Source organism: Mercenaria mercenaria, unplaced genomic scaffold (assembly GCF_021730395.1).
Source record: "Mercenaria mercenaria strain notata unplaced genomic scaffold, MADL_Memer_1 contig_1784, whole genome shotgun sequence".
Lineage (NCBI taxonomy): Eukaryota > Metazoa > Mollusca > Bivalvia > Venerida > Veneridae > Mercenaria > Mercenaria mercenaria.
Window position 1 is genome coordinate 45,541 of NW_026459788.1, and position 27,269 is coordinate 72,809.

At 33.0% G+C, this 27,269-nt stretch overlaps 1 protein-coding gene across 1 annotated transcript; it reads left to right on the plus strand.

Annotated features, from left to right (window-relative positions):
• Positions 1–2,557: 2,557 nt before the first annotated feature.
• LOC128551870 (uncharacterized) lies at positions 2,558–26,108 on the plus strand. The gene is made up of 5 exons (XM_053532797.1): positions 2,558–2,743; positions 7,073–7,252; positions 7,455–7,567; positions 16,001–16,139; positions 25,881–26,108. The coding sequence occupies exons 1-5, from the start codon at positions 2,689–2,691 to the stop codon at positions 26,030–26,032; spliced, it is 639 nt and encodes a 212-aa protein (XP_053388772.1). The 5' UTR covers positions 2,558–2,688; the 3' UTR covers positions 26,033–26,108.
• Positions 26,109–27,269: the final 1,161 nt, after the last annotated feature.

The following is a 27,269-nucleotide window of genomic DNA, read 5'->3' on the forward strand; positions in this document are numbered from 1 at the left end:
GTTATTGTAAACATAAAGTGACTATAGTAGTCGCAACTTGACCGCGATGGTTGACCTTAGGCTGATTATTCATATCGATTATTTCATTATAGAAATCAAGGGTGCTTAGGGTAGCCGTGTATATTTATATGCAATTATTTTGTATACAGTGCAGTATCAATGTATATATACTTACATTTTATCCGTTAAAACTTTCCAATGCACTAATTTATACTTACACAAATTTATATTTCCCTTTTCTCTTGCAGCTCGTGTTTTATGTACACTCCTTTTCAATAATAGGTTGTGCCTCATTATGTATTATAATGCAAAGGTCAACCATCGGGGTCAAGTTGCGTCCACTATACCTTTCCACCAGTATATTACATTTGGCATTTGAATACAGATAAGCGATAGTAAAACGGCAGTAATATACATGTCTATGCCAAATATTGTGACTGAACATAAGCTCCACGATTTCCATTTACAACATGTTTCACATTCACATTTTCATAGCATATCCTTTCCATAACCGTAACGTACTAAAACGTATTTCACGCTTCCGTATAATCAACATTTACAACTAGACATTAATTTTGAAAAAAAAAATCTGAAATGCCTAGGTCTGAAGCTTTCAATACGAAAATATCTGACATCCGAGGCATAAGCTGACATTTTTAGACAACGTAAAATGGACCCTATGAACGTTTTCCCGAAGTTCCAAAAATCTCCCTACATTGTATACCCGTAACGGACCGCTGTGGGAATTGTTTTTGTCTGAGTCAAATGATAATATTAATGATGCACACCTATATTTTCATTGCAATGTAGAAATAAATGGACGCCTCAGAATTAGAAAGGCGTAAGTGGAAAATCATAGTTTTCGGCAAAACGAATAAAACTGTCTATGACAGATACGCCCTTCTAATTCTATAGAAGTAACAGAAGGGCGTAAGTGGACCCTATTTAAGTGTAGATACGCCCTTCTGTTACTATGATTCTGAAAAACTCTTTACTTACGCCCTTTTATTATTGGTGAATTTTGTCAACACAGGATTATGCCCCTTGATATGTAGCTTTAAAAAATGTATAATTCATAAAAGGGCATAACTAACACTTACGCCTTTCTTATTCTGGGACGTCGAAATGTACACAGAGCCTTAAAATCAACCAGTTATTATTCTGAACAGGCACATGTTCTATCCCTTCCTGTTAAGTGCTAAGACCAAGCGGGGTCTCTTATTTCTTACTTCCGAAATTTAACTGATTTCAATTTTTTACTTCTAACTTCTTACTTCTATTTTATTTTTTACTTCTTAAGGTATTGCTTTTTAGAACTAACTTGTAACGTCTTATTTCTAGTTTCTTATTTAGATGTTTGCATGTGTCAATATTTTGTCTATTCAGAGAACAGTGTGCATTTTAGGTATAAAACACTAAATAGGGATATGACACGAAAACAAATGGTAGTCGCAAAATGGCAGATTCAAATAATTCTTTGGTATTTTACCCATGCAGTGAATTTTTCCCTAAACGTAATTGCAATAATTTTACTTAAATTACATGCTAGGTCTATGCCTGACATCATCATGACATTAATGCAGCATAGAAATTGTCTTTTGACACTTAGGTCATAATTCCACCATTAACTTGGCCCAGTATATGCACATTTGTTCTATTGTGGATTGAGCAGCTTTAAAATGTTTGAAATGGTACATAAATACATATACTACACGTATGTTGTAACGCATCTGTTACGGATTTATATATATATATATATATATATATATATATATATATATATATATATATATATATAAACCATAACCGCTGTTGTTATTGTATGCTTAATAATAATATGTACAGTATGGGCATTTTATCGTCTGCGTTGCCGAGCACGTGGCGTGCAGTAAGAATAATAATCAACTACTTTAAGGGACTGCTAAATTAAGATTGGAACTTTCATCTTCTAAAAGTTTGTACTTACAGGGTCATTGGTATCTATTGTGTGTTCACTTGGCAAGGTGTCAAGTCTAACCTATTTACTGCATTTACGTTTAGTACAGATTGTTGACTGATCTTTTTATTGCATGCAAGTATGTTAAGAAAGGTTTAAAACAGAAAACCAAACAAGACACTCAGAAAAGGGACACAGTCCAACTTTTACCAAAATTAAACTTATATTTACATGGCGTTTTTAATATCTATGTCTTTGAATATCTATAATATGTATATTATGTAATAAACATATCACATTTCTGTCCTAAATGTTAATCTGGGTCCTGATGCATAAAAAACGAAAAGCTGTGTTCACTGAAGAGCATTTATAGGGCCAGGTACATGTATATCCCTGCTTATGTTTTGTAAGTTTAATAATGCTATAACTATCCTGTAAGGTTCTCACTGTCCTTCCTGGACACTTCGAAGCATATGGCTACACGCAATACGCATACAATTTGTTTTCACTTTTAAACATTTACCCATTGTAAAGAATAATACATATATTCATATTCGAGCTGTACTTGTGTGCTATTCGTAAATGTAGAGTGATTCAAAGTTCCCTTTATTATTGTTATAAATATATATAACCAGTTAACAAGGAAGTCAATTTAAGGATGTGGGAGTGTATATCCTGCGTATAATTACTTGTTAAAGTATATATGATGAAAACGAATCTTGATTTTATAATGTTATATTTTGCCAGTAAAGATGCATTTCAGGATCCTATGTTTATTGACACTAATACGAATATTTCCTAATGAAGGTAAGACATGGTTCATGTACATGTTGCACTACTTCTTTTGTTAAGTAAACTGGTTTTCAATGAACGTTTAATTTTTAGGGAAAAAAGATTTTTATAAATATGTGTAATGGAAAAACCATATTATTCGTATTAGTTTTACTTTTTTGTACAGACTGTGACATTTGTTTTAATATCATACTGTTAGTGTTTTAATCATCAAGCCCCTGTCCAGGGCTGGTTTGCACGTCACGGGCTACCGAAAAAGGAAGTGTAACGTTTTTATGTATTTAAACTTACTGTATAACTAACTATATTTAGACAGCACCCTAGTATGTTGGCTTCGTGGTCAAGTTGTGGACATTGGATGTTTTGCATTTTAATTCATATCAGGTCATGTTCCTTTCATTTTTTTCACCTGATTTTTTCTTTTCTTTTTCACTTTAATCGGTATATTGCACGAAGTAGTTATTTGGTGCACAGTAATCATTGAAGGGTTTTTTTAATACTCAGCACATATGTTACCGATAATAAGATGACATGTCATGCTTAATACCGAAATCCCTAGCTCAGAAGTCAAGGTAGGACTTGGAAGTCATACACAACTCCCTTGAAGGGATTCTGATATGATATGGCACAAAGCGTTTTCCAAAATGAGATGGCATGGCATGCGCACCACCCAGATCCCCAGTCGAAAAGTCAAGGGAACACTCAGAAGTCAGACGTCTATTGTTGTTTCTTTCCTGTCACTTAACTTTTCATCAATGATAGGATTTTAATATTATTTGACACAGATGTCCACCATAATGGGCATGCTTCTCAAAATTCTTAAAGGGAAGGGGCTTTAATGTACCTTCTGTCTTGGATTCTCCATAAGCGCTTGTGAATTACACTGATAATGTTAATGATTTAATTTGACAAACATCACAATGGTGGGAAGAAACATGCCCAGACGTACAGAACGTGCTAATAAAAATACATTTTTTATACTTTTAAATGTGTTTTTTTTTCAAGTTATTGTCCAGCGGGTTTTTTTTTCCGTAACTTCTTACATGTAAATAAAGTTTAAACTGAACGTAAGTAAAATGTGCTTTAAAGAAATGTTTTCAAATAGTTTGTACGCAGTAGATTTGTCCAAAAGTCGTCGGACAAACGACAATTAAGAATAGTGTAATATTTAAACTATTGTAAGAGATATTTAAGGTTTGTAAAAAAAGTAGCCTATGATCCTAAATGCCTGAGACTATCAATTAAGTATATATATAATATAAACTGCTTTATATTCGTTCACATATAGTTCTATACAAATTTATGATCAACAACTTACATCAATTGCATTACATTAACATGAATCTAGTTTCCCGTTTCTAGGTGAGCCATATCCCGTTCTCTCTAAGGCAAACAAGAAAAATAATGTATTGAGGAAACATGACAATTATTTCTATAAACGGTTTTCTAGGAAAATGAATAATACTATATCATTTCCTTTCCTGACTCACATCTCATCACATTTATTTAAGTATGCCTTAAGGTAGTACTTCACATTTGATATTCAGAAGTAATGGCGTAACGTCTTTATTCCGGACAACATAAAATAAAGCCAAGACCAGGTATACGGAAAGGAAAATCATCCCACGTATCAATGACATCCCGTGAGTACAATTATAAAAACGGCAACATAACATGTCTTTCTAAGGTTCTGAAGATAAAAAGAGAAAACAAAATAATTGAAGTAATTCCGAACAGTAAATTCAGATCCGCTTGAAATATGCGGAACTTTTAAATCAAGGTGAAGCATCCCAAAAATAAGTACACAGACCTATAAAATTTATTTGACAATATTAAAGTGTTATTGACATCTACAATTTTGCAAAATATTCTACGCCGAAATTGGGATTTTCCAATAGACCCCCGTTATGAAAAATTGCACGAGATCCTCCTTTTTCAAATCAGTCTAGCAAACAAGCACACTTCTATATACAGTTTTTAACTTGCCGAATTTTCTTAATATATCCTGAAGTTTTGAAAATTCAGGGTTGAATAAAACTATTGTGCAGAACTACTTGAACTTTACAATCTACTTGAAAATTTAAGTACCGCCAATTGCATAGGTCACTTTTACTGCGCACTAAGTTACGAGCTTCATATTTGTATAATTAAAATAGCTTTAGCACTTCATATATGAGTAATAAGCAGTTCCTATATGAGTAATATTAAAGTCGATAATAATGTTAAACCTTATTTCATTCTTTATGTTGTTTTTAAACTGTATGATTTTAGTGGTTTTATCATACTAAATGAAAATGCAATAATTAGAAATTGAAGTATAAAATGATACAAATGACATCATTATCGATATATTTATGTATTCATCGAGAGCATCAATATTCATTAAATAACGGAACAGGCTGTCGTATTGAATGAGAAAAGGGCAGTGCATTTAACCTCTAGTGCGTCGTGGAATCGTCTGCTAGTTTTGTTGTTATTCAAGTAATAAAGAAAATATAAGAAGAATTTCATGCGCCACTAAAAACAGCAATTAATACAACCGTATTGAAATACATCGATTGTCTACATGCGGAATCACGCGCAGTGGTAACACTGTCTAAATGTATAACAGTGGGCATTTTCTTCGAGTACGTTGACGATGTAATTGTCACTAGTCAGCGACCCGTTTATTATTAATCTATTAGGCACAACCGGGACTGAAGGTTCTAAAACTGAGACTAAATTCTGAACAGTATCTGCATTCGCTTCAAAGACAAGGAAAATAGCACACATCTATACCAAGCCAAAATTAAGGAAACAACAACACTTCCATTTTGTATCACGAATTTTCTGTTCTCTTAAGTTAATCTCCATCCATAACGGCTTTCTTGTTTTTGTAAGCAATCTATATTACGTGTTTATTTCAAATAAGAAGTAATTACTCTGTGTTAAATATGAAATATGAAGTAATATTTAGTTCAAACAATGGTTCCATACTGTTGATAAAATTTGAAATAATAAGCCGTACAATGACGTCACAGTTCCGTGTTTGGACAAGTGTTATTGCTGTATGTGCAATTTTAGGTGTTTTACTTAATTGTATAATTATATGTATTCTCACTTTTATAAAGTGTAAATATGAACATGAACCGAAGAAATTCCACGAAAACCGGTTTTTTAACTTTGCATCACGTCCAGAGGTTCTGTTTAAAAAAGGGTCTTATTCCAATCATTACATTCAGAAGTACAGATAAAACAAATACAGATGTGTCATTACCTTGTATAATTCTTGTAATTCTCGACTCAAAGTCATTAGTTTGAACTTGTCCCTATGACAGAGTAAGGCCCAAACCAGGATTTGAACCATGACCTGTTCATTCCACATCATAAAATATAAATTGGATCGACGCTTAAGCCCACTGCACAACGGTTGAACCTGCGACAATACGCAGAACAATTAAGAAACAGTTTTCTATTTTAAGTAACAGTCACCTTGACCCCAAAAATATTCACAACATCTGTTTTTAATTAAAGATACATAAACACAAAATTTGCTGAAAATAGGTGTACACAAGTTAACGATAATGAGCATAAACTGTTTTATTATCTTTAGTAACAGTAACTCCAGATACAACCCAAAGCCAGTTCTTCAAGATATAAGCTTGCTATACATTAAGTTTGGTGACAGTAAGTCAATCCTAACTAAATATATAAACTGAAAATCACCTTTTTGACGATCACAGTGAAAAAAATCTACTTTAAGTAAATATGCCATTGACCTTAGCTAGTGTTTTTTTTTATCATAAAAAAAAATCAAGCCCTGACTGGGAATTAAACAGCAATCCATCTGTTCTAAAGTGAATAGACAACTTCGACCAAACGCTCTAGAACACTGAGCCATAAAGGAAATCTCAAACCCTGAGGGTTGCATTGTTCGTTCCAAACTTTTATTGTTGAGCGGAAACCATGTTTCTATTTCTGGTTACAGAGACCTTGACCTTGGCCCGAGTGACCACCCAAATATATTCTGAACCGTTGTGTTTAGTAAAAGCTATCTACACATCAAGTTGCTGACTATCAAGGAATTACTCTACTGTGCTAGAAAATAACATCTTTAATTTCCATGTGTACGAAATTTCGAAAACGTACTACAACCAGTTTTATGAGAGATATTACTAAAACTATCGAATGGACAGTTTGAAGTGTACTAGTTTACATTTTGTGAAAAAAGTTTTATTATTGCGAATTCAGATAATCACAATATATATATCAAGCAAGTGTATGTCTCTTGTATCTTATAAAGGCAGAAATACATTCTTTAAAATATGCACATCTAAGATCATTTAATTTAAATCTCTTTTGTAGCCAGTGTGTATTACGAATATCCCGATCATGCAACATGGACGGAAGCGAAGAACAGTTGTTCCCTCGCATTACCAGTGTTTTGGAACGATTTAGGCCAGAAAGTTGTCAATGTTACAAACAATATAACAACCGATCTTTGGGTAGGATATTTCAAGGCATCCACTGGATTTGAATATAAAGGTAACCAAAAAGTAGCTGAATTTAATGCGTTCTTATCAGGCAGAAAATGAAACTCAAAAAGTTACATACGACAAAAGTTCCTACAATTATTGAGTTGCATGTAATTGTTAATGCATAATTACAAAGCAAGACCGATCTAGTAAATGAATATACGATACGTACAGGCATGATTTACTTTGCCTGAAATTTTTATTGTTTTCAGGATGCATTAGAAATGAAAATTATACACTCCGGATGGACTCGGAAAGAATAACTATAGGTCAATGTTACTCTGCCTGTGGAAGGAAACAAATGATTGGTATAAGCGGAAGGAAAGTAAGAAATATTTAAGTTTTTTAAGTATTTCTTCATGAAAAGTCCCTTTTTCCTTTGTTTGAAAAAAAAAACAAATCTTTACCTTACTAAGAGGTTAATATATAGTTTGGTTGTGCTCTCCTGACATAATGGCACACTTAATCTTGGCCGAGGGCTTAAGCCCGAGGGCCATTATGAAACTAGATTTGCCATTATGCCTAGAAGGCCCACACAAGCCCTTCCTCGGCCTTTTTATTATAAACATTCGCTTCATTGCAAGCTCAAAGAGCAAGCCCGTAAGGCTTGTTCGGGAATCGAGCTTAACGCAAGTAATCTTTTACACTTGGTGGGGAATTTTAATATTTTCGCCGGAGGCTAACAAGGCGCGCTTCATTCTATTGCTGAAAATTATTTTTCACTCAGAAATCATGCCAGAAAGCTTTCCGGTTAGCTGTAAAAATAATTATTTTATATCAAGCATTGGAAAGCCATTAGAAAATATTGTCATAAATAATCTTAAAGCCAATAACAGAACGCGGCGAATAGGAAGTGACGTCACCGTGACACCGGCTTCACTGAAAATGTGCAAGGGATGATATTCGCTGTAAAATTTATGATGACACTTAATGTAAACTTGGAGTTTTAAAGTGAATAGAATCTCGCGAATTTTCATTTTCTTTTGAGTAGATCTAGTGAATTGTTTCTTTGTCATATCTTTTAAAAGTTAAACCTGATTTCTTTGAGCTCGCTTTGAGGCTTTGCATTATTTCACAATATTTTTAACTTTTGTGTTTTTTTTTTTTTTTTTTTTTTTTTTTATACTGTCTCTTTATTATCCTCGTCATAGGTTACTGAAGGGTCGAGGGCATCCACTTCAGCACCTTACAAAGTTGGCATAATTATTAAATTGGTGATAACTAATCAATAGTACAATTACATACTATAGTATTATTCATAAAATAAGCTCAGAATTCAAGACAAATTCTTTACATTAACATATACTATATCTATGTAACAATATTTCATCACACTCTGTTGAGAGACAATATTTTTATTTTTTTTTATTTTTTCTACAATGCAAAAAGGAAACCAAAAAAAACTAGAGAGCAAAAGAAAGAGAGAAAGAAGAAAATAACCCACATGATTTCAGTGTTTTTCTTTAGACAGAAAAATCTTGATATAGTTATCCACAGATGAATATTGATTAAGGAGGAAATAAATTCCTAATTTTAGAAAGAGGATCAATAAAATTTACTGGAATATATTCTTAACCATGGTCCATTCTTTTTCAAAAACTTGCACTATCTTTCTTTTTATTGCAATATCTTTATTGAGTTTATAATTATGATGAAGAAAGGATACAAATCCACCGAGTGTTAAAGATCTTTGTAAAGAGCTACTTTGGAAAATATATTTTTTAAGTAGTGACAAAGTGATATTCAATGGCTTATCTGTGGTACCTAAGATAACATTTTTTTCATTTGGCAAAAAAGTGATATTTTTTCTTTCACACAATGACCTTATTTCACTAAAGAGATTTGATGTATGAGTACATGACCAGGATAAGTGCTCAATACTTTCATTTTCTACATTACAATATGAACATAAAGGTGTATCTTTTATTTTAAGTTTAAATAGGTAATCATTTAGTGGCAAAATACGATGTAATATCCTGACTTGAAACCACTGCATACTTGTGTCTTTAAAACAGTCAAAAGGCATATTATAGTACACCTTCCATTCATCTTGTTGAATGGAATATCGGTGGTTCCATTTTATTTGGCTGGTAGGAACTTCTTTGTTTTTATTAAAGATATCATAGAATGGCCTTGTTCCTTGTTTATGTTTTAAGAGTATTGACATAGGATTTGGTATTAGAGGAGTTTGATGTTTATCTAATTGTTTTCCCCTGTGACTTTTACTGAAGTATTTCATAATGGCATTTTTCATTCCCATGTAATGAAGAAGGTTAATATTTATATTATAATTATTTTGTAGTTTGTCTTTATTCATAATCTCATTATTTTCAAAAATGTCATTGATGTATTTAATACCGTTCAAGTACCATGATTTGAAGAAAACACTTTTATTGCCAATACAAATATTATGATTATAAAATAGAGGTTCTTTTAAACAGTTACTTGAATCAACTTGTATTACAGAAATAAACTCTCCAAAACCAGAAAGAACATCTTTCCAGAACAAATTACTGCATATATTTGCCATTTTTTCTGCATAGTGTTTGCCACAGTTGAACAATTTACTTTCATCAAAATAGAGATTAGTAAGAGATTGCCATTGACCCTCATGAAGAACTAATCTTCTTAGCCATGTCAGCTTCATACTTTTAATGAATGCCTCTAAGTTTACCATTTTAAGACCACCTTCAAAGTATTCCTTAATAATTACTGTTCTTTTTATTTTAGCTGGACCTTGCCATAAAAATTCAAATAGAAGTTCATTTATCTTTTTTATCATTGTTCCTTCAGGATTTGGTATTGTGAGAAATAGCTGATTAAAAACTGGTATTAAAATACTTTTAATCACTGTGATTTTTCCTAATGGAGTTAAATACCTGCGATTCCAAAAATTTATTGACTTCTTAATTTTCTCTATTTTTTCATTATAATTCAAATCTATCATTTTTTCTAAATCAACATGAAAATGAACTCCAAGTAATTTAAATTTACATTGTCCCCAAAGTAGTTTAAATTTTGTTTTTATAGAGTCTGCACTGTATTTTTTGGACCCTAGCCAAATGATGCATGTCTTATCAAAATTAATTTTAAGACCTGATAACTTAGAGAAATATTCCAGTTCATTTAATGTCTGATCTAGAGACTCCTTTGATCCATCCAAAAGGATGGAAGTGTCATCGGCATATTGAGATATAATGTGCTCTACATCACCAATATTAATGCCTTTTATTGCATCATTTTTTTTAATTCTATGAATGAGTATTTCCGTACAGAGGATAAAAATATAAGGTGATAGTGGATCCCCTTGACGACAGCCGCGGCCTACTTTAAAGAATTCTGTTAAAAAACCACAATGTGCTACAGATGATTCAATATTATTATAGAAAATATTTACCCATGTTTTTATGGAGTTGCCAAAATTAAACAAATCTAATGTTTCATGTATAAAGTGCCATGAAATGGAGTCGAATGCTTTTTCAAAATCAATAAGTAGAAGAAGACCTGGTGAGTTGTTTATTTCTAAGTAATGCATTATATCATATAGTAATCTAGTATTTTCACCAATAAATCTGCCCTTTAAAAACCCTGTTTGTTCCTTACTAATAATTTTATCTAATATCGTCTTTAATCTGTTAGCAATAGATCCAGATGCTATTTTGTATACTATATTTAAAAGTGTAATAGGTCTCCAATTCCTTAAAAACTGACGTGGTTTATTTTCTTTTGGTATACAAGTAATTATTCCCTGTCTTTGTGTTACTGACATTAAACCATTGTTAAAAGCATCATTTAAAGACCGAATAATAAAATGTCCTAACTGCTTCCAAAAGACCTTAAAGAAATTAGCGGAGAAGCCATCACTTCCCGGACTTTTATCATTAGACATTGACTGTAAAGTTTCTCCTGCTTCTTTAAAAGTTAGCATTCCTTCTATAGATTCAGCTTCTAAGTTTGATAAGCTTGGAATGTTATAATTATCAAATTCTTTTTTTAAGTCTACATTTATTAAGTTTTCATCTTTATTTTCATATAATTTTTGAAAAAAGTCATGCATTTCCTTTAAAATTTCTGATTGAGATACAACAGTTTTACCATGTTCATTTTCTAACTTTGAAATAGTTTTATTTAAATAGTTATGTTTTTCAAGGTTACAGAAAAAGTTTGTTGGCTTTTCTCCTTCATCAATCCATTTAACTTTTGATCTTAATAGATGTCCTTTAAGTTTTTCTTCTCTAATAGAATTAAATTGTTTCTTTAATGAGTAAGTTCATCAGAATTCTCTTCTTTTAATGTATTTTCTAAAGATTGTATCTTACTCATAATTTCCTTTTCTAGTCGACACTGTTTTTTTTCTTGTAACTTGCATAGGATATTGATTTCCCACGTAATTCCATTAAAAGTGTTTCCAAAAATAACTGGTCATTTATAACAAATTGAATTTCATCGTTTGGTACATTGTCTATATTCTCAAAATTATAAACTGGTAGACAGTATTGTCTCTTTACTTCTTTAATTTTTTCCTTAATGCAGTTTAAATATTCAATATCATTTAAAAGAGAGTATTGTGCTTCCAAAGTCCTTTACCATGGTTTATATTAGAGAAGCCAACTTTTAATGAGATGAAGGAATGATCTGATTTATAGCTGGACTTGATTTCACAGTTTTTTACATTTGGTAACAATTCTTCACTTATGAGAAAAAAATCTAGTCTAGCTTGCTGTATAGGATTACTCCTTCTCCAAGTATACTTTCGTACATCTGGAAAATTTTCCCTATATGGATCTACCAGTTGATGTTCTGTGATAAATTTTATCAAATTATCTCTGGCATTTTTATTATTTATCCTTTTATAATTATAATAATCAATATCTGGATTTAGGACCAAATTAAAATCACCGCAAATTATACATTTTTCATTGTTGAAGTTCTCAACTGTTCGGAAGACATTATTGTAGAAACTTGGATCATCATTATTCGGTCCATACAAATTTAATAAAGTTAATCGTTGTTTTTCTATTGTAATATCCAATGCAATAAAATTCCCTACATCATCCCTTACAGATTTATGAACATCAATTTCAACATTTTTATTAAAAAGAATCGCTACACCTCTAGCATTAGACTTCGAGAAACTAAAATAGCACTCTCCATTCCACTGAGAGTAAATAAATTTTTCTTGACTCTTGGTAAAATGTGTGTCCTGTAGACAGTATATGTGATGTTTTTTTTCCTTCAAAAATTTAAAGACATCTATTCTCTTCTTGTTCTCATTTAGGCCACGGCAGTTAAGTGATAAGATACTTATTTCATCCATATAAAACAATGGCTATATTTCCGAACATGGATAGTATTTCCATAACTTTTATGAAAAATATATCTAAAATGTGGGTTATGTGCAATAACAAAATGTGTATAGAAAATATAAAAAAAAACTTGGTGCAAGAAGATCATGAGCATGTAAAAGAATTTCTTTCAAAATACTATTATAATAGCATTTCTATGTTTTGTTGACACTTAAAAATGCAGTTTCTCTACTTATTCTATTTTCAGAGGAAATTATTGTCAAAAAGAAAATAACAAATGTTTATAAGGACATATCTTCTGTTGATACAGGTACTTAAACATAGTCCTATGGTGTAAAGAAAAAGTATATCATACATCACATAGGAATATTATGGAAATATCTTAAAAATGTACTGGTTTCTGCCCAGTTATCGAACCGAAAAAGTATATCATACATCACATAGGAATATTATGGAAATATCTTAAAAATGTACTAGTTTCTGCCCCGTTATCGAACCTAACAAAAGAAAATTTCACATACTATACAATACCAGGTTTCATAAATGGAAACATTTTATTTAATATATAATATTGGGCCGAATGTTGAAAACATTCTATTTAATATACTTGTACTGGGTCTTCTGTTGGAAACATTATATTCAATACACAATACTGGGTCTTATGTTAAAAATTAATCTATTTAATATACCATGTGCCTTTGAGCAATAACATTATGAGGTGGAAATATCGGCCTTAAAAAGAAAAGAATAACTCCTTTAGAAAAAACAAACAAACAAAAAAAAAAAGAAAAAACTATCACACAAAAAAAGACATGAGAAAAAACAAATCTGTTCTAAATTGCAACTATTAAGTAAGCAAGAGAAGAAATATATCTTCATATGAAGTAAAGATAGCACTTACATCTTTACAACATCTCTATCAATTTTGTTAACTGTAAAAACTTCTATATTTGAGAAGCATTAATTTTTACCTAGAATAAATGTCAGTTTTCACTAGTAATGCATTAACAATGTTAATCTTTTACTGTAAAGTGATTTCATAGGCAAATGTTTTTTTTTCTGTTCTCAAGATTTATAAATTCATAACAAAAGTTACAACACTTTTTGAAAATGACCTTAGTCCAGTTTCTATTTTTATAGTTTTTCTTTAATTAGTAACTTTTCATAATGTCTTCCACACTATCGTACAGGTCAAATTTGTGTCTTTTTCCATTGTTGTCCAACCCATAAACCGCTCCATTGAAGAACCACGCATTTTTAATGTTTGGATTGAGCAACAAGCGATTTATCAGATGGTGGTTCGCTTTTGTGACATCGTCTGCCAACCTGTTGCCTGCTGATTTCATAGCTGCTCGTTTGGTCATAACTCTAGTTTTTGCATCGTTATTGAGTAGTTTCACAAGCACTGGTTTTGGTAAGCCTGGTTTTCCCGGGATTCTATGTAAGGCCACAATTTCTGTCTTAGACAGGTTTATGTCTTGAGCTTCCAAAAGACTGCATACTTTATCTGTGAGACTATTTATTGTTTCACCCTCAATTTGTTTGACATTCATGATTTTAAAGTTATTTTTTCTTGAATATTGTTCATTATAATTAGATCTCCTGCTCGCTTCTCTTATAATGACCTCTTGAGCTCTGACTTTTTCTTCAAGCTTTTCCACTGACTGATTTGTTTTGGTTTGAAGATCTTGAATCTGACTTTTCAGCATGTTATTTTCAAATTCTAGACTGTCCAGTTTTTCATTTAATTGCTGAGTTTTGATTGTGAAGTTTGATTCTATTGTCTTTATCATTTGTTTCTCCATCTTGGTTACTATATTTGTTACAGTTTTAGTAACCAAAGTTTCAATATCATCCTTAGTTAGCATACTTTTGAGCTCCCCCCTAAGGTTAACAATATTTTCTGACAGGCCTTCTAACTGCTGGTGAATAAAAGTAAGCTCCTCTGTACTTGTCTCACTGAATCTGAATGAGTTCTGACTTTTTTAGCCTTAGGGGTATCTGCATTGTTCTTGCCTTGTGTTTTCTTTTTATTCTCTTTGCTATCCATTTTACAGTGTAAACAATGAACCTGTTTTTATCCAATATGTCAAATTCAATAGAGCAGTACCCTACACTAATCCACTAATCCTCTCTGTCCAGTTATCAAAACAATGCTTTTACACACAAAATTTCAGGGGAGCATCTCAAAAGTTGAATTTTCTGTATTTCTTTACACAATAAGTCCAATAGTTTACATATCCACTTTCAACATTTTATCTTTTTTTTTTATTTCCAAGCTATCTCCAGAAACAAAAACCTCCCAAAATATTTCTTTAATAGTTTTTGCACATATTAGTCCAAAATTCCATCTCAACAATTACACTTTGAAGTGTATTTTGATTGAAATTCTAAGAGCAATAAAACTAGTTGTTCATCACTCTATACATGACCTTGACCTTTTGTGTTTTCATTTTACATATTTTCCACAAATCAATAACCATCATTTTTTTCATAAACAATGCCGTCATTATTTGAAAATCGTTCTGAACCCTTTTACCCGCCATATTGACTTTGCTTCATGACGTTAATGTCAGAACGTGCTAACGTTCCGGTTACCAGGGTCCACTATGGTTACGAAGCGTGAGGCACTCTGCACCATTGTGGATCTGTCAATGGCGGCCGTATTGGCCGTTTTTAACTCCATATTAAACATTTTGCTATTTATAGTGAAGTATATAAGAATGATATAGATATCATTCCTATTGATATTGCTTTTTTCGCTTTTTTCGCTCATCTTATTGGATATTAACCATGTGCAACACCTTATGATATATATATTCAGAGCCTTAGACGTGTTAAGATTTTAACCCTAGTATTTTTATCAATTCAATAAGCTTTTTCAGCAGGGCTACCGTTATCGTTTAACTTCGATTTCTTTTTAACAGTAACTTATGGACTTTTCTGCGATAACCTATTTTTGATGGTGATACAATTTACAAACTTCGTAAGATCCTTGGAGCAATAACACACACCATATTTGGTGCTTAACCATTTTACTATTGAACACTATGTCTCCGAGACAAGTGAAGGGATATGCGACAATTAGCTCTAAAATCCCTTAAGGACGGATTGGTTTTATAATGGAGAAAAATATCAAAATGTGCAAAATACATTTAGATGTCACTATTGATAGGCTACCCTTGTACGATAAGTGCATGTATATTAAATTACTCTTAATAAGTGTTTTGACCTGTTTGAAATTAATTTTCCAGTGTTTGATACTTTTCAACTCTAAAAGCAAAATAGAGATCTAGCTTAATCAGTCATCTTTTTAACACAATCAATACTTGGGCCGGTCCATGGTGAAAACGCCAAGTCATCTTATCTCTTTTAAATAACTGCCTATCCGTCTGTAATTTATCATGTTTATAACAAATGTTGTTTTCAAAAATATTTTTTGTTTAAATCAGTGTTATTGTGAAGACCAGTTCAACTTTAAAGAAGGTATCAAATCGAGGATCTGCTACAAGTGTAGAAATTGCCCAGCAAATGTTTCCAACACGTGTGACGAAAATAGCTGTTTGTCAGTATACAAAGTTAATCAAAATGGTAATTACTTCTTTGCTATTTCATGTTCATACAAATAAATGTTAAAACGACCACAGGTTCATCATTCATCTATTGCTCGCTAAATTATAAATGTAATATCATAAAATGCCAAGCATCAGTGACACAACTTTATCAATCACATATGTGGCGTAATGGAAGTGAAATATAGCCACTTACAGCAATAATGTAATTAGATTTTGATGTTGATGTCGACTCAAGTATAGAAGACGTTGATTGTATTAATTATTTCTGTAAAAGTGCAAAAAAATTATAAAGAGAATCTTACATTTGTGTCTTTTCGCATCTATTATTTCAAATTCGAATAAAAATGATATGCTTGTGTACGGAAGCGTAGAAGGGTCTCCATTTGATGATATATTTCGCGAAAGTTGACTTATTTTTACTCACTTTGATCAGATATTTTAGCATAAGTCAATTAATTTAATTCACAAATATACAAGTCTTATAGACATTGCACCTAGACTTTTCTTAATATGCTTGATGCTTTTGTCGAATCAATTTGCTATCTTTTCGTCTTATGAAATCATTCAGTCTTTTTGACAAATATTTGTGCAAAAGACAAATGCATTTTGCCTTTCGATATGAAACATTTCGAAAAGTAAAATGTTTAGCAACAATTTATAGCAACAATTCGTCTAAAATGTGACGACAACCCTGACTCATTAAACACTAGCTACCTCAAATATGCCCAATTTCACTACCCGGCATTAAGAATTATCAAGAGCGCTGTCTCTTCTGACAGCTCTTTTAAATATTAATTTAATCATAATAACCAGGTCACAGTGTTTTCAGAACTGGTCTACTGAACACAGAGAATTCAGGCTCTAGAGTGTAGATTTCCATGCTTCCGATTTTTGACTGAATCTTTGGCCTATAATTTAGTGTAAGTGACCTTGACCCAAGGTACAAAAAATGCAAAAAAATACATTGTTCTCTTTGAAGGCTGCACATTTAGCAGGTTTGGTATGCTTTAAGCCTATCTTATATTTGTGAGAAAACAAATTTTAGTTACGGTGACAGTATTATTGACCCCGGTGACTAGAATGCGTTCCTCACTCAACAAAAGCTTGATATATACAAAATTTTGATGCAACATCCATTTGAAAAGAAATGCCCTTTATAGTTAACATTATACAAGTACTTAGGGCAATATTCTTGTGCAATGCCGCATTTCAAAATGGCAGTTAAAATCGTTACCACGTATTATTGAAAACTCCTGACACTGTCTTAGATATGGTTCCAGGTGGGTAGAAAGACAATAAAACACTGTATAAGAACTATATATATTAAGTACAAGGGACATAAACTCGTCTTCATCTGACTGAAACTAGCATGATCGCATTTTCTTGCCACAGTTAACATTTCTACTATGTTTTATTAAAACAGTCTGAGCCACATCTCGGGCATGGTGTCACAGGGTGAAAAAAAATGTGCAGCCAGACAGGGACTCGAACCCGGGGTATCGGAATATCGTTCCGATGTTCTACCGACTGAGCTACTCGGCCGCTTACACACTTTTCTCCCCGTTTTAATACTCAAGTTCTATACCGTGACATATTTCCCTACCATTTTGAAATTCGTCCTCGAATTTCAGTGGTTACTTTATATATAAGCAATTACAGGTTTACCAGTGTAATGCCGTGACGGTCCCATGTTTGGCGCCAAATGTCACAGTGTGAAAAAAATGTGCAGCCAGACCGGGACTCGAATCCGGGGTCTCGGAATACCATTCCGATGCTCTACCGACTGAGCTACTCGGCCGCTTACACATTTTCTCCCCGTTTTAATACTCAAGTTCTATACCGTGACAATGGCTTCAGACGGACGGAAATTGGCATAAACCAAGTATATTTGTATTATATGTAGATGTACTAAGAGCGATAAACATTGTCTTTCTCGGACAATCAGACTGAAACTTTTAAGGTGGCATGTCCTTGTAGCAATAACAATTTCTACAATATGCTATTTTGATAACTCCAATATGTGCCTGTGATAAGGCTCCAACCGGACTGAAAGACGGACGACGGACTGACGAACCACGCAGTTTATCCATACCCTGTGGTGAGGATAAAAACGCAGTTGTAATGTTAAAGTGTGGAGGCGTCTGGAGGCTCTAAATATTGAACGTGTGACTTATTTTGAAGGATGATCGATTAAAGGTTAAAAGTGTTGTTTTTTTGCAACAAGCTTAAGTCGAGATGTTAGAAATAATCTCTTCAACGCGAGTATTTTTAGACGAGAAAGGCAAATATCTTATCAGTATTACGCAAAGATTTTTTCCGCGATGAAATTAAGTAAAACTTCTCGACAATAATAATTCGAAAAACAAAAAAGTTCCTATCATTGTATGAAGATTTAAATCGAGTTGCTAAAAACGTTCGAGCAAAAGCGAGATTTTCAACGCGACAAAAGCATAATTTTTCAGGAATCTCGCCTTAATTTTCTGCACATGTGAAAACATTTTCTCACAACTAGAGACCCTTCTACGCTTACGTACTTGTGGGATCTTCGCGTGTTGTCATTTTATTGAACTCGTTTTATAAAATTAATTGAAAAAAAGAACAAACCCAAACTTGTGTACAGATCAGCTTAAGTAATATCCCCACTCAACTCTAACCTCGGAGAATGACCAAAACGAAGGTTAATTGTATCGGCCTTATTTTTGTCCTGACTCCGAGAATTTATACGAAGTCACTCGGGTGGCTCTAAATGAAACTCATATATACACTCGTATATTTGGTTTATTGTTATTGAGGAATTTACGCTTTTGCGTGACTTTGACTTGGTATTATATAAATATTGCATTCCTGAGAGGGTGATATGAAAAATGTTCACCGCGAGATATATGAATATTGACAAGGCGCCACATTTTTCATGTCACCCTCTCGGGAATGCAATATTTATTTTATTATACCGAAAGATTATAAGGGTCAAAGCATTTACTGGAAAATCAACATAATCATTTATTTAACATTAAAAAGTAATTTCTAACCAAATAATGAAGACAGAATTAAAGAGTCTTTACATGTTAGCACTTATAATTTGTGGCAACTTTGCCGTGTAATAAAACTTTTTTGATAGATTTAATCGAGACGTCCCCTATATTTATTCTAATATTTCAACATTGCATCAATCAGTAGTGTTCGAAAAACGGCGATAACTTTCTTTTTTTCTAAACGAAACATATAAGTGTGAGCACTCATTTTCTTAGTTAGATCATTTACAAACTTATTGTGGTAATTTCGATTCAATATTTGATGAAAAATTGTTTTCGAAATATTTTGCACGTAGCATAAAAAAGAAAATTCGGCCGTGTTCGCACATGCAAGAGCAGCAGAAAATGGTAATTTAATCCTAAAGTATAATTATATTAGCGCCTCGTCTGAAAATTTATCGGCTCACTCTTTTAATCAATGCGAAAGAATCAATCTCTCAACGGGTGATATGAAAAAATAATATCACATGCGCAGTAAAGCAAAATGACGCTGTTGCGCATGTGATATGAAATTATGGATCATATCACCAGCGCAGAAATTGAAAATAACGATTTTGCGCATGTGATATAAAATCACTTGGGAATATTTATAGGTTATTAGCTTTTTATCGGGAAATATGCACGAGTTCTTCAGTGGGAATATTGCGCGACTTTAGGAGCGCAATATTCTTCCGCTGAAGAACGAGTGCATATTTCCCGATGCAAAGCTAATAACCTTTTTATTACATACGCATCTACACGTATAAATATTATGTAAATATCATAAATATGTTCAATAGCCTGAATAGGATTGACAATACTGAACTAAATAGAAAAAAATAGTGCAACAACACACTGAATTACGTCACGCACCCGATATGAAATTCAGGCGTCAGTGTATGGAAAAATATTGACGTTTCGGTACCAGTGTAACTTAACGGGGAATAGAAACGGGTATGTAATAAGATATATTATTCAAGTTAAACTAATGGGAACTTTGCATTGGACATAGACTGGATCTTAACAGACTTTGTAAGTCTACATTGGACATTAATGTGAGGTATAATAAAATCAGTTATAATAACATTTTTTTAACTTCGATGCTTGTTTTTAAGACTCAGCGAATAAGAATTACAAATGTTATTTATACAAGTAAATAAAACGTGCATCTGGTTGGAGATATTTACGGTGGTATGTTTAGGACATATGTTATCTTTTTTTAAGATTAAATTATCTCGGGCGCACGACATCTTATCTTGAGCGATCAACATCTTATCTCATGCGCACGACATCTTATCTCGAGCGATCAACATATTATCTCGTGCGCACAACATCTTATCTCGAGCGATCAACATATTATTTTGAGCGATCAACATCTTATCTCGAGCGATCAACATCTTATCTTGAGCGATCAACATATTATCTTGAGCGATCAACATCTTATCTCGTGCGCACGACATCTTATCGTGAGCGATCAACATCTTATCTCGAGCGATCAACATATTATCTTGAGCGATCAACATATTATCTCGAGCGATCAACATCTTATCTTGAGCGATCAACATCTTATCTTGAGCGATCAACATATTATCTTGAGCGATCAACATCTTATCTCGAGCGATCAACATCTTATTTCGTGCGCACGACATCTTATCTTGAGCGATCAACATGTTATCTCGAGCGATCAACATATTATCTCGAGCGATCAACATCTTATCTTGAGCGATCAACATATTATCTCGAGCGATCAACATATTATCTTGAGCGATCAACATATTATTTTCAGCGATCAAAATCTTATATCGAGCGATCAACATATTATCTTGAGCGATCAACATCTTATCTTGAGCGATCAACATATTATCTTGAGCGATCAGCATCTTATATCGAGCGATCAACATATTATCTTGAGCGATCAACATCTTATCTTGAGCGATCAACATCTTATTTCGTGCGCACGACATCTTATCTTGAGCGATCAACATCTTATGTCGAGCGATCAACATATTATCTGAGCGATCAACATCTTATCTCGAGCGATCAACATATTATCTTGAGCGATCAACATCTTATCTTGTGCGATCAACATCTTATCTCGAGCGCACGACATCTTATTTGTATATATTAAGGCCCTTTGAGTTGTTAATTAGGGTCCCTCCTATTCTGCTGTTATTTAAACTTCCCACAAGTACATGTACAAGTTTATCACATCAATTGGGAAAGCAATGCATATAATTGGTCATCCTATCTTCAAAATCAAATGAACATAACCAATGATGCATACTGCATGTTAGAACAGCAACAAATTTCAGTTCGACTGATAAATTCGCGCAGAAACGTTGCATGTATGAATTAAGGGAAAACAAGGAAAATCGTTTAATATATGGGCGAAGTATGGAAGCCCCTGGAGGGACAATTGATTTCCGTACTTCCCACTTCTGTCTTCTAACTTTTGCACTTCTCACTTCCAACTTCTTGACTTCCTACTTCCTACTTCTAACTTCCGCACTTCTGACTTCTAACTTCCACACTTCTGACTTCCAACTTCCTGACTTTCGACTTCTGATTTCAAACTTCCACACTTCTTACTTCCGACTTCTTGACTTCTAACTTCCTTCTTCTAACTTCCGCACTTCTGACTTCTAACTTCCGCACTTCTAACTTCCAGACTTTCGACTTCTGATTTCCAACTTCCACACTTCTTAGTTCCGACTTTTTGACTTCTTACTTCCCTCTTCTAACTTCCGCACTTCTGACTTCTAACTTCCGCACTTCTGACTTCTAACTTCCTGCCTTTCGACTTCTGATCTCCAACTTCCACACTTCTTACTTCCGACTTCTTGACTTCTTACTTCCCTCTTTTAACTATCGCACTTCTGACTTCTAACTTTCACACTTCTGACTTCTAACTTCCTGACTTCCGACTTCCAACTTCCGCACATCTGACTGCCAACTTTCCTTTTTTGGAAGTCGGAAGTAAGAAGTGTGGAAGTTGGAAGTCGGAAGTATGAAGTCAGGAAGCTGGAAGTCAGAAGTGGGAAGTTAGATGTCAAAAGTGCGAAAGTTAGAAGAAGGAAGTAAGAAGTGAAAAGTCGGAAGTAAGAAGTGTGGAAGTTGGATAAAGAAGTCGAAAGTCGGGAAGTTGGAAGTCAGAAGTGCGGAAGTTAGAAGTCAGAAGTGTGGAAGTTAGACGTAGGAAGTAGGAAGTCAAGAAGTTGGAAGTGAGAAGTGCAAAAGTTAGAAGTCAGAAGTGGGAATTTCGGAAATCAGTTGTACCTCCAGGGCTTCCATAGCGAAGCCTACATACTATTTTTTTGTCAAGGACTTAAATTTATTTCTTTACATCATCACTGATTTTTTGCTGCCTTTTTTATCAGTTTTCGTATTTAAATGTCTAACCCTGCGAACATGTGAAACGGTTATAAGTATAATCTAAATAAAAACAAAAACGGTGGCAGCCGTATGTTTTTACTAATGATCTGAATTTACACAAAGGTCCTTAATACATATTGATAAGATGACCAAGAAAAGATGTTGATCGCTCGAGATAATATGTTGATCGCTCAAGATGATATGTTGATCGCTCAAGATAATATGTTGATCGCTCAAGATAATATGTTGATCGCTCAAGATAAGATGTCGTGCGCACGAGATAAGATGTTGATCGCTCAAGATAATATGTTGATCACTCAAGATAATATGTTGATCGCTCGAGATAAGATGTTGATCGCTCAAGATAATATGTTGATCGCTCAAGATAATATGTTGATCGCTCGAGAAAAGATGTTGATCGCTCAAAATAATATGTTGATCGTCCAAGATAAGATGTCGTGCGCACGAGATAAGATGTTGATCGCTCAAGATAAGATGTTGATCGCTCAAGATAATATGTTGATCGCTCGAGATAATATGTTGATCGCTCGAGATAAGATGTTGATCGCTCAGGATAAGATGTCGTTCGCACGAAATAAGATGTTGATCGCTCAAGATAATATGTTGATCGCTCGAGATAAGATGTTGATCGCTCAAGATAATATGTTGATCGCTCAAGATAATATGTTTGATCGCTTGAGATAAGATGTTGATCGCTCAAGATAAGATGTCGTGCGCACGAGATAAGATGTTGATCGCTCAAGATAAGATGTCGTGCGCACGAAATAAGATGTTGATCGCTCAAGATAAGATGTTGATCGCTCAAGATAATATGTTGATCGCTCGAGATAAGATGTTGATCGCTCAAGATAAGATGTCGTGCGCACGAGATAAGATGTTGATCGCTCAGGATAATTTAATCTTAAAAAAAAATTGCATGTCCTAAACATACCACCGTAGATATTTGATTATCCTTGACAAAAGACTTCCAAAACAAGGCTAGAACCCTGATATGGATGAAAGAGCAAATTAATATTTTGATATTTTCCATTACGATACTTAATATAAACCCCACTGAAGAATAAGAAGAAAAAAACAAGCATCACACATAACAAATAAATAGAAATATGTAAAATTGTATCAACGCATGATAATGGAAGATTACCTATATCTGTTTTATGCAAAGAGAGAGTTTTAAATTACTGGGTGAGAATTAATAAAAATAGGGAATCACTGATGTATAACATTTATCAAATACAATATAAGGAGACATATAATGCTGGATGTTCATTTTGGGCATAACAGGTTAAGTCGCTTTTAGAGAGTCTTGGGTACGGGTATCTTTGGAATAATTTTAATGAAAATGTTTCTTTTAATGTGTTAAAATGTCGTTTGAGAGACCAGTTTGTTCAAAATTGGAGTGGTAGTGTCCATAGTATGTCTAAACTTGACTATAATGTTAGATTTAAGAATGAATATAAATATGAAAACTATCTTGACATTGTTGAGAACGAATATCTGAGAAAACTCTTTACATGTTTTAGGTTATCGTCACATGCCCTTTCAATTGAAACTGGAAGATATGTGGGATTTAATAGAACTGATAGGATATGTAGAAATTGTAACTTCAACGTTGTCGAATCTGAATATCACTTTTTATTGACTTCGTTGATTTCAACCAAAGTATAGCCATATTGGCACTAAATTTTTACCAAATACATCGTGACCAAATATTAACCTTTTCAATAGACTGATGTCTTCAAATAAAAAGAAAACAGTATTAGGAATTTGCAAATACCTGAAAGAAGCATATAATGTAAAGTCCAGGGGCCGTATTCATAAAGCATCTTAAGTATAAGTATAAGAAATTGATTATTTACTTAAGTATTAATTAGGTTAGAAATTTATTTTATTTAAGTATATTTGTTATTCATAAAACAACTTAATAAGTAATTCTTGTTTTTTATTGTGGACGAAAACATTAAAAAATCAACATTAATTTCAGACAGATACAACATGCACAATTATGTTTAAAGTGCTTTTATCTGAAAACAACACTTTAATCGTACTCACCACGCTATTTTATTTTCTGACTTAAGTCATTTCTTACGTATCTTAAGTTTTAGCTGTTTTATGACTAGAACTTAAGTTTTTACTTAGACTTAAGTTGAAATCACCACAAACTTAAGTAAAATTATATTTGATAGTATTATTTAAATATATTGTTAAATATCTTCATGTATGTGCACATTGTGATTAAGATATAAATGTTGTTATTTTTCTGTTCATTAGCCAAAGGCAAGTTATTGCCGATTTTTGCTAATAAATGTGTTGTTGTTGTTGATAATATTGCCCTCGGTGGTTCGAGCACTCGAAATTACCGATGATTACATTAATATTGACTCGGAGACGTTGACATTGATTGTATAATTAACAAGGTGTTCAAAAATCCTGTTTCTTAGATTGGCGATGTCGTTTGGCGGGTGGACGATTGGACGGGCTGCGTAAACTTCTAGTTTCCGCTCAATAACTTGAGTAAGGACTGATTGCAATGAAACTTCATATATATGTAGCATGTATATGAGGTCACTATGGTCAAGGTCAAGGTTATTGCTGCTAAAACTAGAAAAAAAAACAGTTAAAAAAAAGAAGGTGTGATGGAAATTTTGAAAACCTGGTTTTATTGGAATTTCTGCGTTTCTTAATTTGACTCGGTGTTCCATCAATTAATTTCTCGAAATGATTCGAAGCTCGAAGACATTCCGCTAAAGTCACAAAACTGCAACAGTTCGTACTACGAGTAAGTACTCACTGGAACTCGAAGGACGCTCTCGTTTTGCAGTATTGTCCTCCAATAAAAAGAAAATATGGTGTTTTTGCGGGAGCTGATCTTATATACGATCCTCTATTTTCTAGTTCATAGATATATCCATAAAGTAGAATTCCTTCGTTGATTTCAACACAAGTTGATATTTAACTGAATAAACTCAAATTTGTTATGTATTTTTGGTATAGATATACAAGGTTTCACTTTTTTTTCATTTCGTCATAGCATACTTTTGTCATTTCGTCATGATATAAATCATACCCATACTTGTTCTATTTACTCATGTATACTCATAAAAGATAGAGAAATTAAGCTTTGGTGTCAGTAACATTGGTTACAGCTACTTCATATTTCCATTTGAATAAATTATTTTTTCAACAATAAAAGGTAGAACTACTTTGTATTCATCCTGTTGTTCTTTTTTTTTCAGTTTTTTAAAGATTAATCAATCTTTGAAGTAGATAACACATATAATAATAACTATATCGATGCTTTACTGAAATACATAAGAAGTTTCATTTGCTGTAACAATTTCTCTTTTTTCTAGTCACTAAAGATCAGAAGCTTAACATTTATGATAACATGTGTCTGAAGTTTGCGGGCAAAGAAATTGTGTTTCATAATCGCTATACGTGGACAGACTGTAAACAACAATACAAAGCGTTTTGTGAATATGGTATGTGTGTTTGTATCTCATAAGGTATGTAATGTTAACATGAAAATGTTTTTCACGTACTGAATGTATAGATAGGTTGAAATATGTTAATGCCACCATATAAAGAACCGTAAACGCATGTAACCGGTGACTTTGTAAAACCCTATCAAGGACCAGCCGAAACTGGTAAGAAGACAAATGTCTAAGCAGTTCAGTCACGGTAGGCTTTACAAACTGCCTGATAGATGACTGAACCAACCTGCTACGCTACCCAAAATCAAAGGGAAAGCATACCATTCAACTGTTAAAGGTTGATCACCAAACATGCGATGTCTCTCAGACCAGCTTCTAAAATCGTTTCATAGCTTACCTAACTGGAAAGTTAAATAAACTCTTTCCTATTTTCTGAACACTTAAGAAATTTAGCAGCTTTGTTTTCAAGTATGATAGAATGTTCTGAAAATTGCACAATGTAGTGTCCCTATGTTGCCTGCAAATTGACTAAAATTGGCAAGAATGCAACAAAACTGATTTGTTATATATCAGTAGGCTTATTCCACTTTGTTTAGTATTAAGGCCTATCAAAAAATATTTTGCATATAAAAGGGGCACACACCTCAAAAGCTGCCAACCATATCTTATATTTTAATTTTTGTTATTTTCATTCGTTTAGAGGGAAATAATAACAGTTTACTATATATGTATTTTTAAAGCTAGCGAATTCCAGTATAATTGAAATAACAGGAAAGCTGTTGTCAATTTTGTTGCACATAAGTAGCAAATTCAGATTCCAAAAAAAAAATGCTGTTCGGTAAAGTCTGTATAAAATGGGAAAACCAAATAATGGTCTTTATGTAGATGTTGCATTTGTTCACAGGTAATTTTAGAATGAAACTAGCGCCTTATAGAGGAAGGTGGCTTCTGTACACTGATGGTCTGCAATCGCCCTTTGACTATATAAACACATTAGCATGAATCGAACATGTTTGATTTCGGATTGAAACTAGTGCACTGTAAAATCAGGCGGACTATGTCACAGGTGGTCTCTAGCAAAACCATTAATCTTAATGTGTAGATGGTCTTCACAGGTTTAGATAAAGTGAAAAAAGTTGAAAATAAAACATTTGGAGACAAAACCGTATACAATACTTGTTTTCTTTGGCCAGAACACCTGTTCCCTTGAAATAACACAAATAATCTTCATAATTTGTGACATTTTTGGGGGTTAAATCATGGAATGAAGCATTTCAAAATTTAAAAAATTAATTATTATTAATAGTG

What these genes read in the sequence shown, in the direction of transcription:
- LOC128551870 (XM_053532797.1), top strand. Translation starts at nt 2,689, where the DNA reads ATGCATTTCAGGATCCTATGTTTATTGACACTAATACGAATATTTCCT. An exon ending in ACGAATATTTCCTAATGAAG is followed by an intron (nt 2,744 to 7,072) that starts GTAAGACATGGT and finishes TCTCTTTTGTAG; the next exon opens with CCAGTGTGTATTACGAATAT. An exon ending in ATACAAAGTTAATCAAAATG is followed by an intron (nt 16,140 to 25,880) that starts GTAATTACTTCT and finishes TCTTTTTTCTAG; the next exon opens with TCACTAAAGATCAGAAGCTT.